Source organism: Trachypithecus francoisi, unplaced genomic scaffold, assembly GCF_009764315.1.
Source record: "Trachypithecus francoisi isolate TF-2019V2 unplaced genomic scaffold, Tfra_2.0 Lachesis_group3, whole genome shotgun sequence".
NCBI classification, from domain to species: domain Eukaryota; kingdom Metazoa; phylum Chordata; class Mammalia; order Primates; family Cercopithecidae; genus Trachypithecus; species Trachypithecus francoisi.
In genome coordinates, this window is record NW_022681468.1 from 159,730,267 (window position 1) to 159,748,449 (window position 18,183).

General features: G+C 42.9%; 1 protein-coding gene across 10 annotated transcripts in view; it reads left to right on the forward strand.

The window, feature by feature from the left end:
• Positions 1-13,385, forward strand: part of TJP1 (tight junction protein 1) — a 279,503-nt gene extending 266,118 nt beyond the window's left edge. For 4 of the 10 annotated variants that reach the window (XM_033190726.1, XM_033190729.1, XM_033190730.1 and 1 more), the window contains 5 exons: positions 2,835-3,004; positions 4,797-5,274; positions 7,672-7,889; positions 9,164-9,307; positions 11,834-13,385. In XM_033190726.1, coding sequence (XP_033046617.1) covers positions 2,835-3,004; positions 4,797-5,274; positions 7,672-7,889; positions 9,164-9,307; positions 11,834-11,928 — 1,105 coding nt within the window. In that variant the 3' untranslated portion in view covers positions 11,929-13,385. The remainder of the gene's footprint in view (positions 1-2,834; positions 3,005-4,796; positions 5,275-7,671; positions 7,890-9,163; positions 9,308-11,833) is intronic. The other 6 variants (XM_033190728.1, XM_033190731.1, XM_033190733.1 and 3 more) reach the window with 2 other exon arrangements.
• Positions 13,386-18,183: the final 4,798 nt, after the last annotated feature.

An 18,183-nucleotide genomic window follows, 5' to 3' on the forward strand; every position in this document is an offset into this window, starting at 1 on the left:
TTTCCTTTGTAGTGTGAAATTGAAACTCTTTATAATTGTGCTACATTTTCCTATATAGGTATTTAATGGTTAGAGAACTGGAAAGGAGAATAAGGGTCATGAAAGATAACTAAGAGGAAAGTTGTTTCTGTAACTTCCCCTTGTAATGGGTTTTCATCCTCTTATCCAATGAGTACAACTTCATCAACTGGAAAATAGCTTAAAATGTAGAACTCTGTCCTGCATTTCAGAACCATTGACTGTTTGTCACTAAATAGACTGCCTTCAGGCATTTCTTTCTTTCGGTAAAATACAGGAATGGCAAAATTGTCTTCCTCCAGATGATGTGTGCTTATGCTTCACTTAAAAACACACCTCAGAAATGGTGAGAATTAGAGACAGAAAATAATCTTTGTTAGCACAGGACAGATGCCCCAGGAAGCAAGCAGATAACCCAGTCTTACAGTTGCATAGAGCTGGATTACAACTGGAAAGGTTAGGAGACAGTAGCTTAGACATTTCACCTCCAAAGTCAATGGGAAGTTTCCAGGATTCTAAGACAGTGCAAGAAGAGCAGTGTCCCTCCAGGGCTGGGCACATGTCTCCGCCCAGAGATCGAGTCAACTTCTTCAGAACAACCAGGGATTTTTTGTTATCAAATCTACCTTTCAGGACTCAACTCACTCTGAGACTTCCAGGTCTCAAATGATGGTGGTTTTTAGCTTTTAAAGAACTAAATGTAAGAGACTGATGTTCAGTTGTTTTTGTGTTTGTGAGACGACATTAGATGAGAGAGACTCTGAGCATCAAGCATGCAGCTTCACCAGTAAGACTCCACCACCACAGGGCCCAGCTTACGATTGCCGATGCAAGAGGTCTTGCTAGAAAGGAACATGTGAAGTCTGGCCAGGTTTCAAGCCAGGCATGTTTATATCTGTCCATTTACCATTCCCCTCCCAGGGGCTCGGTGTAGCTCTTCTGTTGTGTTACTTTTTCCTGTGTCTTCACTTGCAGTGTTTCTTTTGCCCAGCCTTTTTTTTTTTTTTTTTTTCTTTAATAGGACATTTCACTCCCACTTATTCAGAACCTGCTGATTATCCTTGATCGCCACTCTTTGATTTGATAAATTTCTTTGCTCACTATTAGCAGCTGCAACAGAGGTGCAGAAGGAGCAAAGCTCAAACACATTGCTCTTCACTGCAGTACCAGTTAAAGTACATGGAGGGTGAGCCAGCAGATGGCATAACTAAGTGACTGTGTTTTATCTATCTTTAATTTCCTTGGCCAAATGAGAGTTAGTGATATGTTCCTTTATAGACCAAATGATGGTGAAATCGTGGATGTTGGTTATTTTTAAATGACATTTGAGTTCCATTTGCTGCAAATGTACTTAGTTAGATTGACCATTTTCTTTCATTTTTCTGTTGCGCTTGCTTTGCCATCACCTAGATTTCTTGGCTCTTACACTAGCTATGACTACTTGAAAAGGAACGTCAAGTGGTAAGACTGGCAATTAATGTGAGGCTGTTCCGTAAGGTGTCCCTCACTGTGTCACTGGCATTATGTGCACTTTCAGATTTTAATGTCGTCGTCAAGGGCTTAGTCTAAATTCATGAAAGCAAGATAAAGAAGCCAATCATGAGACTTCTTCAATGAAAATGTATGAAAATGACCGGGATATTCCAAATGCGTATGTTATTGTGGGTGCACATAAAGCTAGTGCGGCTTTGGCATTCAGCAGTAAGGTTTAGATGGCAATGTTGCAATTATGGGTCTTCTAAAAAGATGTGTGTGAATTTTGTGTTACATATTAACAATTGGCAATCTGAAAAAATAAGCATACATGGCACAATTTGACTTAAATGAACCTTGTAAGATAAAGCAGTATCTGTGGCTCTAGCAGTCATTTAACCAAACAATGGACCTGGTAACTCGAGGAAATTTTAAAGTAAAAGCTCCAGTTTTTTTGGTTTTACGGAAACACAGATATGCCCATTGTGTGTGGCTGCTTTGAGACTATAACCGCATAGTTTGAATAGTTGTGACAAAGACTGTATGGACCAAAAGACCAGAAACATTTACTTTCTGGTGTTTCAGTGAAAAAGTTTGCCAACCCGTAAGTCTGCGACATCTGTTTTTGTAGTGCTCCGAGTACGCCAGATGCCAGATACAAAATCAGAAGTGGGTCTAGGGCCGGGCGCGGTGGCTCATGCCTGTAATCCCAGCACTTTAAGAAGCCGAGGCAGGCAGATCACTTGAGGTCAGGAGCTTGAGACCAGCCTGGCCAACATGGCGAAACCCCATCTCTACTAAAAACACAAAAATTAACCAGGTATGGTGGCTGGCGCCTGTAATGCCAGCTACTCGGGAGGCTGAGGCAGAAGAGTCGCTTGAGCCTGGGAGGCAGAGGTTGCGGTGAACCGAGATCACGCCACTGCACTCCACTCTGGGCGACAGAATGAGACCCTAGCTCAAAAAAAAAAAAGTGAGTCTCAGGAAAGTTTGTGCCATGATATGTTTTCAGAATATTTGCAAGAATTTCTTAAATCTGTCAATGTTACTATCTTTTGTAAATAACAAATATTAAAATATACCCAAAATTTCACCTGCCTTTGGTTGCCATCTTCTGGATGTTTTACTAATATTCTTAAAGTATTTGTGTGTCTGGACATTTCTTGTGCCGATAAATGGTTGAATCTGTTTTTATATTTCAGTAGAGTAGCTACCCATACTCATGAGAATAAATTGTGAAATTTCTAGTTTTTTTTAACTTAGAGATACGTGGAGAAATGAGAACTTGTTTTGTAAATGTGAGTCCATTTACAGGTGTTGGCATTTTCTTCATTTGTTAACAGGGGAAAGCCTCCTGAAGCTGATGGTGTAGATAGATCTTTTGGTGAGAAACGCTATGAACCCCTCCAGGTCACTCCCCCTCCTCCTCCATTGCCCTCGCAGTACGCCCAGCCATCTCAACCTGTCACCAGCGCGTCTCTCCACATACATTCTAAGGGAACACATGGTGAAGGTAGGAAGTTCGGAAGTAGACATAACACAGTAATGCTTAAGAAGTACAATTCTGGTGGTTTCTAGGCAAAATGGTTTTTACGTTAAAAAATACATGATTGAAACCTTTGGGCTGGGAACAGTAAAAACTAAGAATTTTGTTAAAAGTGTGTCTCCTGTTTTTACAAGACCATTATTTTGGACAAGCCTTTTAGCTAAACAGATTTTAATCTTTTGTGCTAGTCTCTGAATCTTCTGGAAGTAGTGTTTGCCAGTATATCTAAAGATGGTTTGTAAAACGTATTGTTATGTTTTATCTTCACACACCCAAGTAGAAAAGCCATGATGTTTCACACAAAATGTATCCCATAGCAGCTTGACTTTCGCATTTACATATCAGGTAGATCACATACAGCTCCAGCTTATTCATCTTAAGAGCTGTGTAACATTTTGCCCTCAGCATATAACACAAAGTGTTTATCTCTTCTGCCGTGAACAGGCATTTTCGTAGCACAGACTTCTCTCTTATTCCCTTAGGAGGCACCTCCCAGGACTTGTGAGTCTTCAAGCAGACGTGTTATAGTTCTGGATTGAGACTTATTAAGATTTTGTTTCACACACGACTATGTTTACAGATGAAGACAGTTTTAATTCTTACTTTCCAGTCTTTATGCCTTTTCTTTCTTTCTTTTTTTTTTTCCTCTGTTTTTTGAGACACAGCCTTGCTCTCGCCCAAGCTAGAGTGCAGTGGCACAATCTCAGCTCACTGCAACCTCTGCGTCTCGGGTTCAGGTGATTCTCCTGCCTCAGCCTCCCGAGTAGCTGGGACTACAGGCGTACACCACTACGCCCAGCTAATTTTTGTATATTTTGTAGAGACGGGGTTTCATCATGTTGGCGAGGCTGTTCGCAAACTCCTGACCTCAGGTGATCTGCCCACCTCGGCCTCTCAGGTGCTGGGATTACAAGCGTGAGCCAAAGCACCTAGCCTTCTTTCTTTTCTTGCTGATTGCACTGGCCAGGACCTCCAATGAACTCTGAAACATAAGTGGTGAAATTAGACCTCTTTTGCTAGTTCCTGATCTTAAGGAGGAAGGACTTCATGTTTTACCCTTAGAATGTTAGCGGTAGGATTTTCATAGATGTCCTTTGTCATGTTTAAGATGTTCCCTATATTCAGAGTTTGCTGCAAGCAGTTGGTCAGATGTTTTTCCTGCATGTATTAAGATGACCATATGGTTTTTCTTCTCATACTGTGATAAATTATATTACCATGTTCATGAGGAATTTGGATTAATAATTCTCTTGTCTTGTAGTGTCTTTAATTATTTCACAGAGTTCAGTTGGTACTATATTACACTGCCTCTGGCGGTGCATAAAAAATCCTGTGGTTCCACTTCTTAACCAACATTTGGCATTATCGCACTTTTCAGTTTTTCCATTCTAGTGTGTGTGAAATAGTATTTAATGCCTTTGGTTGGTTTTGTTTTACATTTTTCTAATTAATAGTGAGTATCCTTATTATATGATTATTGGACATTCCGGTTTTCACAAAGACTAGTAACAGTCTTTGGAGGCCAGGAATCTTAGCAGCTGGACCCTAACTCCAGGGCATCAGGATATACTCATCGTACCACCTGTCCGTGCTGCCCTCATCCCTCAGCATCACACCTAGCCTCCAGGGCTCAAGAGTCAGGCTCTGGCTGTGCCACCCACACTTGGGCCTCGACTCCAGCACCAGGACAAGTTAAGCTGGGAGAGGGCTGTTACACCTTTTTTCAGAAAGGTTTTTAAATACTATGTTTGTTTTTCAGGTAATTCAGTGTCATTGGATTTTCAGAATTCCTTAGTGTCCAAACCAGACCCACCTCCATCTCAGAATAAGCCAGCAACTTTCAGACCACCAAACCGAGAAGATACTGCTCAGCCAGCTTTCTATCCCCAGAAAAGTTTTCCAGATAAAGCCCCAGTTAATGGAACTGAACAGACTCAGAAAATGGTCACTCCAGCATACAATCGATTCACACCAAAACCATATACAAGTTCTGCCCGACCGTTTGAACGCAAGTTTGAAAGTCCTAAATTCAATCACAATCTTCTGCCAAGTGAAACTGCACATAAACCTGACTTGTCTTCAAAAACTCCCACTTCTCCAAAAACTCTTGTGAAATCGCACAGTTTGGCACAGCCTCCTGAGTTTGACAGTGGAGTTGAAACTTTCTCTATCCATGCAGAGAAGCCTAAATATCAAATAAATAATATCAGCACAGTGCCCAAAGCTATTCCTGTGAGGTAAGACTTTTGCCTTTGCCCAAAGCATTGCCCCTGTGATTTTTCTCATGTGAGTTTGTTGTAGTTTATTTGACTTGGGACTTTGAAGTGATCTTTTTAACTCAACCTTTAAACTGAAGAGTGTTGTTGCAATGAATGCTGTTGCATAGAAGGTCCTCCAGGAGTTACAAGATGTTGGTAAAATAGTAAAGCGAACGGTCATGTATGGTTGGTCGGTATTGTCATCATCCCTGTTTTACTAAGAACTGAGGTTGAGTGACAGTAAGCAGATTGCCCAGGGTCACACAGCTAGAGTGAGGTGAGCCTCGATTTAGCCGCTGGTCATCCGACCTCTGAGCCCTTGCTTGCTTTTTTTTTTTTTTTTTTTTTTTTTTTTTTTTTGAGACAGTCTCCCTCTGTCGCCCAGGCTGGAGTGCAGTAGTGCGATCTTGGTTCACTGCAACCTCCACCTCCTGGGTTCAGGCGATTCTCCTGCCTCAGCCTCCTGAGTAGCTGGGACTGCAAGCGTGCACCACCACGCCCAGCTAAATTTTTTGTATTTTTAGTAGAGAGAGGGTTTCACCATGTTGGTCAGGCTGGTTTTGAACTCCTGACCTCAACTGATCCATCCACCTTGTCCTCTGAAAGTGTTAGGATTACAGGTGTGAGCCACCACACCTGGCCCCCCCCCTTTTTTTTTTTTCCAAGACAGAGTCTCGCTCTGTCACTCAGGCAGGAGTGGCGTGATCTCGACTCTCTGCAACCTGCAACCTCCGCCTCCCAGGTTCAAGCAATTCTCGTGCCTCAGCCTTCCAAGTAGCTGGGACTACAGGTATGCGCCACTATGCCCTGCTAGTTTTTGTATTTTTAGTAGAGGCAGGGTTTTGCCATGCTGCCCAGGCTGGTCTTAAACTCCCAGGCTCAAGTGAGCCTCCCAAAGTGCTGGGATTACAGGTGTGAGCCACTGCACCCAGCTGAGAACCCATACTCTTAACCAGCCATGGCCTCTTGTATTCTCCCGACCTGCTGTTAAGGGGCATGTGGAGGACATCTAAAAACGTTAAGTATCTATGTTCCTCTTTCATTATTTGTTCCACAATGATGCTAAGAAGAAAAATAGAATAACCCTGACTGTTTAAAGAGCAGCAGTTAGTAAGATGGCTGAGCAAATGAGACAAAACAAGCCCTCCTGGAGCCTCCCTGCAGCTCCTCTTTCCTGTCTTTCATTCCGTGGCGATTGACTGGATGGATTCTGGCCACACATTAGCTCATCTCACCCTCCTACAGCCAGTTCCATTTTCATGCCACCATAAAGCAGAAGCACTTATAGACAGGGACAACCAAAGGTCAGGATGGCCACCTGAGTCTGCTTTCCAAGAGCAGGGATGGTTATGGCGGTCACTGCCTTCCTAACTCCGCACATCCACAGGTGGTCAGGGACAGACACAGTTGACCCCTGCTGTGCAGTTCAGGCTGCACTCTGCTCCCTTGATACTGTGCCGTAGGATGTCGTCCCTGGCACTCCAGTCATACTGGAGTGAAACTGCAGCTACCTTCATGTAATTCTGTTTTGTTGGTCTTTCTGCTCACCTTTAAGCCCTGGCTCAAAACTGTACTTCAGGAAGTCTTGATAGCCTCTATTTTTGAAGCAGTCATTGATACCACATCCCCTTTGCCTTTGGTGTTCTGTGATTACTAAGTTAATCTACTGTCTCTCTTTTCATGGATGTTTGGGATGTGCCCATACAAGGGTCTTCAGCTCATGGAACCTTGGAAGCCTTGCCTTCTGCAGCAGGGTGGGCACTTGGTCCTCAGGGAATGCTGAGGCAGGACCATATTCATGTGCACTTAAAATCCTAGGGAGATGTTATCAAGTCTGAGATGCTGTCAGCTGTGAGATGCACCATTGTTTTGTGTCACTAAGAATGGAAGAACAGCCGGGCACGGTGGCTCATGCCTCTAATCCCAGCACTTTGGGAGGCTGAGGCAGGTGAATCACGATGAGATTAGGAGTTTGAGACCAGCCCGGCCAATATGGTGAAACCCCATCTCTACTAAAAATACAAAAATTAGCCAGGCATGGTGGCACACGCCTGTAGCCCCAGCCACTCGGAAGTCTGAGGCAGAAAAATCATTTGAACCCGGGAGGCAGAGGTTGCAGTGAGCCAAGATCGTGCCACTGCACTCCAGCCTGGGCAGCAGAGTGAGACTCTGTCTGAAAATAATAATAATGATAATAATACTGCCTGAGATAACCCTGTCAGTAAAATCTGTTGCCAGAAACTTACCTTGTTAAAGTAACTTCTTGATTATAGGGAGAAACAAAAGTAAAATGAAAGCATGTAATACAGTAGTAGTAAAAGCAAAGCACCTGTGTGCTATTAGGAATTCACTCACTAGCCATTTCTGAACTTTCAGTCCTTCAGCTGTGGAAGAGGATGAAGATGAAGATGGTCATACCGTGGTGGCCACAGCCCGAGGCATATTTAACAGCAATGGTGGTGTGCTGAGTTCCATAGAAACTGGCGTCAGTATAATTATCCCTCAAGGAGCCATTCCCGACGGAGTTGAGCAGGAAATCTATTTCAAGGTCTGCCGAGACAACAGCATCCTCCCACCTTTAGATAAAGAGAAAGGTAAATGTGTTTATTTTTCTCCTTAGTTTTGATAACTTAAGAGTTGCCCTGTGTACACTTCAAAGCTTATAGTGCTTGGCTAAGGGGGTAATGCAGCACCTCTCTCTACCTCCACCCTGGGCCACTAATAATAGCATGTTCCTTTCATCAGAGAGGTCCTTTCAGATGAGTGCTGTAGCGAGGGGTGCCCTGGGGATGGTGTTGCAAGCAGGCAGGAGGTGGCCTGAGGCAAGGCTGTGGTGGCCACACTGCCTGCTTTTACTTTTGGTGTGAAGTAAAACAATGATGGCATAGGACAGGCTATGGGATGTCTCTCACTTGTGCCTGCTGAGCAGCCTGGGCTGACCTGACCAAATTTGTCTTTGAGTCAGTCGGTCTTTGCGTTTCTGGAGATGGGTTAGGTAACACCCGCTCGGAAAGGCTTTGCTGTGTCTTCACCTGATTGGAGAACCTAAACGTCTTGACAGGTACTGTCTTACTCATCACCCCAGAACCTAGCACTAGTACATGCTCAGCAGAGTGCACGAAGGAGTCTCAGAGGAGATGACAGTATGTTTCTGAGCTTCTTAAGGAAGCTGTTATTTTCGTAATCCTCCTGGATCTATCAGGATATTGTAACGAACTGTGTCGTGATTTAGCATCTTTTAGCAGTGCTTTTACTTCCGTAAATCAGTTAACACTTTCTTACGTTTTGCCAGAATACTGATATCTGATTCTGTACTCTGATTTTGGGGACATCCTGTTTTAAAAACCAGTAGGACTGACTCTATTGGCCCTGCATGAATCCCTTTAAGCATCTATGAAGCAAATTTTAAAAATGGAAAAATATGTCACATTTGTAACAAGTACATTTGACTATGTTTTATACTATAGACCCATATGATTGAATGCAGTAGCCACTACCTGCACGTGGCTAGCTAGCACTTGAAGTGTGACAATTTTGGATTGAAAGATGCTGGAAATGTGAAATAGACACCAAGTTCCAAAGATATCATATATTGGTTACATGTTGAAATAACAGTGTTTTGGTTATATTGAGTTAAAATACTATAGTATTTGTTATCACCTGTGTCTTTTTACTTTCTAACGTGGCTGCTGGGAAATTTAAAATTCCATATGTGGCTGCTGTTACATTTTTTGTGTGGTCAGTGTGATTGTAGAGAACTAACTCCATTCAGCTTTCAAGCATATAATTAGAAGCAGGGTGAGGAAAACGGGGGTCTAGAAGAAAGACCACATCCAACCTCTCTGCCCATCCCCTTTTCCAACTCCAGGTGAAACACTGCTGAGTCCCTTGGTGATGTGTGGTCCCCATGGCCTCAAGTTCCTGAAGCCTGTGGAGCTGCGCTTACCACACTGTGCGTCCATGACTCCTGACGGTTGGTCTTTTGCTCTAAAATCATCCGACTCCTCGTCGGGTATGCTGTCTTCACTCTGTCCTTTGGGGGCTTTGGGGACTGTCGTTGATTAATACCTGGGCTGATGATGCTACCCATGCTGTGTGTTAGCAGATCTCTCCCTCTGTTCCTGTGGCCTTGTAGGCATCACCAGTATTTCCACATTTATTTATGGTGCATATATTGTAAATAAATATGGAAAGATAGAAGAGTTTCTTCCTTTTAAAAATTGATCATTTGGGCCAGGCGTGGTGGCTCACACCTGTAGTCCCAGCACTTTGGGAGGCCAAGGCGGGTGGATCACCTGAGGTCAGGAGTTTGAGACCAGCCTGGCCAACATGGTGAAACCCCATCTATACTAAAAATACAAAAATTAGTCAGACGTGTTGGCACACGCCTGTAGTCCCAGCTACTCAGGAGGCTGAGGCAAGAGAATTGCCTGAGCCAGGGAGGCAGAGGTTGCAGTGAGCTGAGATCATGCCACTGCACTCCAGCCTGGCCAACAGAGCGAGACTCTGTCTCAAAAAAAAAAAAAAAAAAAAAAATTAATAATTTGGCCAAATAATTGAGTATTTCTTGGTATTCAAAATGATTGATTCTGTCCAATTTTTCAGGATGCAGTGGGAGAATTATTATTGTCCCGCACAAACAGGCATTTTTATCTTATTAAAATTAGTTCATTCCTTTCTATAACTATTTATATTTTTGGTTACTGTTGTTTCGTTTCTTTTTTGTTTATTTTGTTTTATTTTGTTTTGTTTTGTTTTGTTTTGTTTTGTTTTGTTTTGTTTGAGACGGAGTCTTGCTCTGTCACCCAGGCTGGAGTGCAGTGGCACAATCTCGGCTCACTGCAAGCTCTGCCTCCTGGGTTCAAGCAATTCTCCTGCCTCAGCCTCCCGAGTAGCTGCGATTATAGGAGTGCGCCACCACGCCCGGCTAATTTTTTGTATTTTTAGTAGAGATGGGGTTTCACCATGTTGGCCAGGCTGGTTTGAAATCCTGACTTCAAGTGATCCACCCGCCTCGGCCTCCCAGCATGCTGGGATTACAGACGTGAGCCCCTGCACCTAGCCTGTTTAATTTCTTAATCTACAAAGTATGTATACCAGAGAAACTTAAAAAGATCTTCCATTGTGATCATACTTGGCCATGGTTTTTCAGTGTAACACTCTAAATTGCTTCTTTTATACACTACTTGTAAACGACTTTTTGCTCCTAAGATCATAATTTCAAAGCTTCCATTGCATTTTCACATTTCTCACTTCCTTGAGTGACTTAAGTCAGTTAACAATTAGGATTTTATTTTGGGTGTAGATCACTTTAAGCGAACCTGATTTAAAGTCCTGCTTCTAAATCTTTGATAAATCAGACGAGCATTATTTAGTTTTAGTTTGGTACAGTATGAAATAAAAGTTTGTGGTATAAAGATCATAGCAAGAGCATATTTTAATGTTACCAAAGAAAAAAATTACTTATAAATACATATTTCCTCATATTTACAAGTACCGCATTTTCTGGAAAAATGAAATGCTTTTGGCTCCAGATATTGCTTAGGTAATGTCTAACATACTGTAGGCAGGGTTCTCAGCTGGCACTGTTGACATTTTGGCCAAGTGATTATTGTAGGGGCTCTCCTGTTCATTGTGGGATATTTAGCAGCTTCCCTGGGCCTCTACCCCTAGATGCCAGTGGTAACAAGCAAAACTGTCTCCAGATGTCCCGTCTGGGGCAGGGCCGCTCCTGTTTGAGAGCTACTGCTGTAAGGGAAGCAGAAATCCACAGTTGTGACTCTCAGCTTGCTTGGATACCACAGAGACATATACTTGTCCCTGCCTTCTTCACATTTAATAGAAATCACCAAGAGCTTATTAAAAACTTAAACCCTGAGATCTAACTAACACCCAGTCAATGAGTTTCTGAAGCTGCGTGATTAATTTTGTTGTACAGCTGGAATCAGAGCTGAGCAGCTCTGGTGCAGTCTCGTTTCTTTGTTTTTTGTAAAGGGAAAGACAGTCTTCAAGAACTAGATTCTGCAGAACTGGGTTTCATTTGTTGGTCTATAGTTGAGTATGAGAAATGTGTCCTCATTCTCAGCTCAAATAGGTGATCATATAATTATCCTCCAGACTTTTGAAAGTGGAAAAAAAAAAGTGCTACTGATAATTATGTGGGCTCGGGCAAACTGGAACTGTCCCAGACATAGGATTGCCGTCACTCACTTGTATTCGTTTTTTGAAAAGTCAATGCACTTGATAATGTAATAAAGGAGAAGTCTGAAAGTTTAAAAAAAAAAACTGTTCTTAATGGTGTGAGTTGGAAAGAAAGTTCTAAATATTTTTTTAAATAGAAGTGTGAAACACCTTTGAAATTGTTAGGTGCCAGCAGGTGTGCATTGAAATAAAGCAGTGAGTTTTGATAACAAATACAATATGCTGAAGAAACAGAAGAAAATTATGTCTAAATATACATATTTGCCCTATAATTGCAAAGCATTGCAGATAGCAATCTACTCAACTGTAAATGACATCACCTTCTTTTCTCTCATAGGTGATCCTAAAACCTGGCAAAACAAGTGTCTTCCTGGGGATCCAAATTATCTCGTTGGAGCAAACTGTGTTTCTGTCCTTATTGACCACTTTTAACTCTTGAAATATAGGAACTTGATTAAATAATGTGAAACTGGATTAAACTTAATCTAAATGGAACCACTCTATCAAGTATTATACCTTTTTTAGAATTGATACTACAGTTTGTTAGTATGAAGCATTTGTTTGAACTGATAAAGATTAGTGAGCATGCCCCTGAACCATGGTCAGAAAACATGCTACACGCTGTGTGTTTGTGATTGACGGGACTACTGGTATTGGCTAGAGGTTCAGAGATATTTTGCTTTGTGATTTTTGTAGTTTTTTTTTATATCGTCACTGCTTAACTTCACATATTGATTTCCGTTAAAATACCAGCCAGTAAATGGGGGTGCATTTGAGGTCTGTTCTTTCCAAAGTACACTGTTTCAAACTTTACTATGGCCCTGGCCTAGCATACATACACATTTTATTTTATTATGCATGAAGTAATATGCACACATTTTTAAAATGCACCTGGAATATATAACCAGTGTTGTGGATTTAACAGAAATGTACAGCAAGGGGATTTATAACTGGGGGAGGGTGAAGTGAAGACGATGACTTACTGTGTATGAAAACACATTTTTCATAGGGAAGGATACAGAAGCATGTGAGACTGGTTCCATGGCCTCTTCGTGAAGATCTCTAACTTCACCATATTACCACAAACATACTAACCAGCAGGAATGCCTTACCCTCATGTTCTTAATTCTTAGCTCATTCTCGCTGTATGTTACTAAGTTTTTATGGCTTTTGTGCATTATCGAGATACTGTATCATGACAAAGACTGAGTAAATTGTGCATTTGGTGGTTTCAGAAATGTGTTATCACCCAGGAGAAAATAGTGGTGTGATTTGGGGATTTTTTTCTTTTCTTTTTTCTTTTTCTTTTTTTCTTTTTGGACAAGGGGCGGTGGTTGTTTTCTGTTCTTTCTGGCTATGCATTTGGAAATTTTGAGGTTTTAAGGATGCTTGTATATAATGCGTGCATACCACTTTTGTTCTTGGTTTGTAAATTAACTTTTATAAACTTTACCTTTTTTATACGTAAACAAAACCAAGTTTCTAAAGGCTACCTTTGTATTCCCTCCTGTACCTCTTGAGCCTTGAACTTTGACCTCTGCAGCAATAAAGCAGCGTTTCTATGACACATGCAAGGTCATTTTTTTTAAGAAAAAGGATGCACAGAGTTGTTACATTTTTAAGTGCTGCATTTAAAAGATACAGTTACTCAGAATTCTCTAGTTTGATTAAATTCTTGCAAAGTATCCCTACTGTAATTTGTGATACAATGCTGTGCCCTAAAGTGTATTTTTTTACTAATAGACAATTTATTATGGCACATCAGCACGACTTCTGTTTAGATAACACACCACTATGTTCTGTTAATCATCAGGTGTGACTGAATTTCTTTTGCCGTTATTAAAAATCTCAAATTTCTAAATCTCCAAAATAAAACTTTTTAAAATAAAGTGCTGGTTTGGTCTGTTTGCCCCCCTGTTTTCTAGTTTCCTGCAGCTTTATAATCCTGTTTTAAAATCCTGCACACACATCCTTATCACCCAGCATCACCCACCACCTCGTCGTCTGGTGTCACATGCAGAATCTGTCCCCTTGGCCAGCACGTACGGATGGGTGGGCCGTGCTCATCTGAAGGGCTCAGATCGAAGTGGGGCAGAAGGACCTGGAGACAGAGTGGGAGAAAACAGCAGGTAGACGTCCCCCTGCGGGTACACACACACCCCTGCATGGGCAAACACCCCCGTGTGGGGAAACACACGTGCGTTGCTGTGTGTGTGCACGCGCGCGTGAGGAGCCATTTGTGTATGGTTTTATTCCCCAGGTAAAGAGCATGTCACCCACATTTGGGGGAAGAAAATGGGTTTAATGAGCATAAATAGTCCATTGCGGATACCCTACTTACTTAACTACCACTCCTGTTGACTTTTAGCTTATTGCTGTAGTTTAGTAAACATCTTTGTGGATTGAATCCATCTATGTGGATTTTATTTTGTTTCATCTTTATTAAGGTATAATTTACATACAGTAAGTTACTGTTTTTAAAATGTATCGTTCAGATTTTGACAAACACATACTGTTTATTTACCACAGTTAATACATCAAACAGTCTTCTCAAATCGTTTGGACCCCTTTGTATTCAACCCTGTTCCAGCCCCTGGCAGGGTGATCTCTTCTGTTTCTGTAGTTGCCTTTTGGACAGCGTCATATAAACGGAATCTACGATATGCCGCCTTTGAGTCTGGCTTATTTCACGTAGCGTGATGCATTTGAGATTCGTGGATGATGTTGCAGGTTCTTTTTTATTGCCACGTGGTATTCCATTGTGTGGCTATACCAGAGCTTGTTTATCCATTCCCCAGTTAAGGAACTTTTGGGTTGTTGCCAGGTTTGGGAGACTATTCATAAACATTTGCGTACAGGGTTTTGTGTAAACATTTCTTCATTTCGCTTGACTTCAGTTTGATGGATGTCTAGTTTATATCAGTTTGTTCTTTCATAGACTGTGCTTTTGTTATATTTTCACTAAGATGTTACATCTTCACTAAGAAATCTTCACTTAGCCCAAAGTGTAAAGATTTCTCAAGTTTCAGAATTTTTTGTTTTATATTTATGTCTGTGATCCACTTTGAGTTAATTTATGTGTAGTATGATGTAGGGGTTGAGTTTATTATTGTTTTAAATGTGTCCTTATTGTAAACACAGACACATATATAAGGCCTAAATAAGACAGTTTTCATTTAAATAAATTAGGGAAACAGTGTATTGTGAAAGGGACAGAACTCAGCAAGTCTGTTGTTTGTCCCCCTCCCTGCCTTTTAGTATGTGAGGAACATCTGGTCAGGTGTAGATACCTATCGCTGCTTCTGAAGGACATTTCTGTGCCTCACCATCTTCGCACAGCACTGAGCATGGGCAGTGAGTTCATTCAGATGGCCAAGTGTTCGAGGCAGAATTCTGCTTTTGCCCTTCCCCTATACTAACACTGTACTCGACAAAGGCTTAGTGAACATCCATTAACGCCGCGTGAGTCAGTTCCTCCTCTTGACCTCTGAGCAGATACTTGATGCAGTACACAAGGCACTGTGCAGATGGAGATGACTCAGGTGAGGAGATACAGACGTTGACACTGTGTGGCTTCCGTCTAGACCGGGAGCAGTTGGCTAGGAAGGGATGTGGCAGCAGATGCAGGAAGGCCACCTAGCAGGCAGATGGGGAATAAGTTTTCGGTTTGCCTTGACTTGCAGTTTGAAAACCATTTACTGGATAGGAAGCCACGCTGTTTTCTGTGCAATTTGCAGAAAGCAAACCCAAGGGCTGTGTGCACAGATGCATCCCGGGACACGTTACCGTGGCTGCCCAGCAGCCCTACAGAGAGTGACCTGGCACTCTGTTCCCAGGCTGCTTACCTGGGTTTCCCCAGATGATGGAGTATGGGAAGACCCATTGTGATGTGCTGGTTTTTACAGAACCACATTGTTGTCTCCTGATCAATTTGATCCCAGCAAAAACTCAGTGGCATTTTTGACTCTTACTACTCGTGTGTTTTTCTTTGGAACAACTCAACAGTGAAGGAGCTATTGCCCAAGATGCAGGAATACCATTTGGTTTGGGGTTGGGGTTTTTTGTTTGTTTTTGGCGGGGGAATATATACCTAAGAAGGTATATATTAAACTTGGGAGATTTCTAGTTCAAAACTAAAATGGATAAAACTTTTAAGTATTTTCCATTTCTATTGTAGATAATTAGGGCTTTCTTTACCAGTGGCCATGAGGGTGCCCCTAGCGCTTGTTTCTCCCAGCTGGTGGGTGTTCACTCAGGTTAGCCAGAAGTTGACACAAACGAGGTGCTCAGAAGAGAGATCTGTAGCCAACTGCGACAAGCCTTCCACATTCTGACACTCCCTTCCTTCCCTTTGTAGCATCGGCCATTCTGAGGGAATCGCACCCACAGTTGTCTAGGAAATCACATGCCAATAAAGACTAAAAACTGAGTTGTGTGGCACCAAGTTTTCTGCCTACTGGCACAATGGCAGGGAGGGAAGCTCTGTGGGGTTTTCACTTGGTGCATATGAGGGAAGTGGGCCTTGTGAGACGCAGCGGAGCCCCCATGAGGACTGCCCTCCTCTGGCACTCGCCCATGGAAAAAGAGGAAGAGGGGAGTGCACGGGTGGTGATTTTAGCATGTTTGTACCTTGGCTTGATTGTCACCGTAAAGTTTTGAGGTAATTTGATCTATTTGTCCACATATCACCTCCTGGTCTTACGTGGATTTGAAAATATGCAGGCACTAAGTCATTTTATACCCCCTGAAAAACAAGAGAAGGAAGGAACATGTGGAAACGGACATGTGGACAGTGTGCTGCTGCTGTTGAGTGTTGAGGGGCCTGCCAAGTATTCACCCTGGCAGCTCTTCAGTTCTTGTCAAAGGGGGTGTGGCAGAAACCGGCTGGAATGACGGCAGTGGGGTTCCTAGAGAGGACCTTGAGGACAAGGGGTTTCCCAGAGCACTTCTGAGAATGAGCATCTTCCATGTTGGATAAGGGCAGCTTGAGGATGAGTGGGAACCAAGTGGAAAGGACGAAGGTTGAGATCCAGGGAGCAGCCCCAGTCTTGAAATACCTACCAGACAGCGGTTGCAGTTGTAGTGGGAAGCTCAGGGCTCTCCGAAGCATTTCAAACCAAGTGCTTTAAAGCTAAAGTCAGTTTCTTTGCAGCCTGCTCTTTAGTAGAGGACACATACCAAAGAGTCCCAGGGCTTGTTTTTTTTGTTTCCTGGAGACGGAGTCTCGCTCTGTCACCCAGGCTGGAGGGCAGTGGGGCAATCTCGGCTTACTGCGCCGCCATGCCCGGCTAATTTTTGTATTTTTAGTAGAGACAGGGTTTCACCATGTTGGCCAGGCTGGTCTCAAACTCCTGGCCTCAAGTGATCCGCCCACCGTGGCCTCCCAAAGTGCTCGGATTAATTACAAGCATGAGCCACTGCGCCCTGCCCATTGGTTTCTTGCTAGGCCCAGGGAGGAGGGTGGGAGTTTGGTCAGTAGGATCCAGTGCTGCTGCCCCTGGGGAACAGAATTTGGTTCTTATGTTTTTGAATATTTAAGCTCAGTTGAAGTGCTCCCACCAAGCCTTGAGGAGTTGCTCCCCAGTTTTAGCAACCATTAATGTGCCACATTCATGACAGCACAAACTGCAAATTTTCCAAGAAAGCATCTTGGACTTGAGTCCTCTTGAAACACTTTTGTGGCCTTTCCAAGGAGGACCCCAGGAAACACAGGGCAGGCACCAGGAAGAAGCAGAAAGTGGATCTACATCCACCGTCTTGACGACTTTGTGGGATAGAGGCAAAGAACCCTGTGCAGGGAGGACGGGACTAAACCGAAGGCCCTCACCTCAGTCAGGGAACCAGGAGAGCATTGACTTCGGCCCATCACAGCCCAGCAACTTCAGTGTCCACCACCCAGGCAGGAGAAGGGATTTTATTTTTTTAGCGTATTTTCACACTTAGTTGCAATAACACAGCATTTGCGAGAATAATACAGAGAACTTCCTTCTGCCCTTGACCTAGACTCCCTGAGTGTTGCCAGTTTTCCACCTGTGCAGTGCACTCTAGGTAGGTAGGTAGGTGGGTAGTCAGCTTGGGCTCTCGTAACCAAATACCATGGACCGAGTGGCTTAAATCAGGTCCAAGATGCTTCCTTGGAAAATTTGCAGTTTGTGCTGTCATTTATTTTCTCATCGTTGCGGAGGCTAGAAGGTGCCAGCATGGTCAGTTTCTGTTAAGGGTTCTCTTCCTGACTTATAAACAGCAATCATCTCTGTGTCCTCAGTGGCCTGTCCTTGATACATGCACATGGAGAGAGCAGGCACGCCCTCTGGTGCCTCATGGGGATCCTAATCCTATCAGCTCAGTGCCCATCCTTAGGACCTCATTCAACCTCAGTTGCTTCCTTAGAGACCCCATGTCCAAATGCACCCACAGTGGGGGTTAGGAATTTTAGGGGACATAAACATTTCTGCCCCTAACAGTATTCTTCTGAATCATCCGAGCATAAGGTTGAAGACATGATGCATATTACCTAAGAACCAGGGTATTCTCTTATATAACTACAGTACACTTAACCTCAGAAAGGTTTACAAGAATTGATTTTGTCTTCATCTATTTTCTTCTATTGACTCTCTGTTTTTCATTGCGTGGAGTTTGCGCTAGTCTTTATTATTTCCTTCTTGCTTTGGGTTCAGTTTGTTCTTT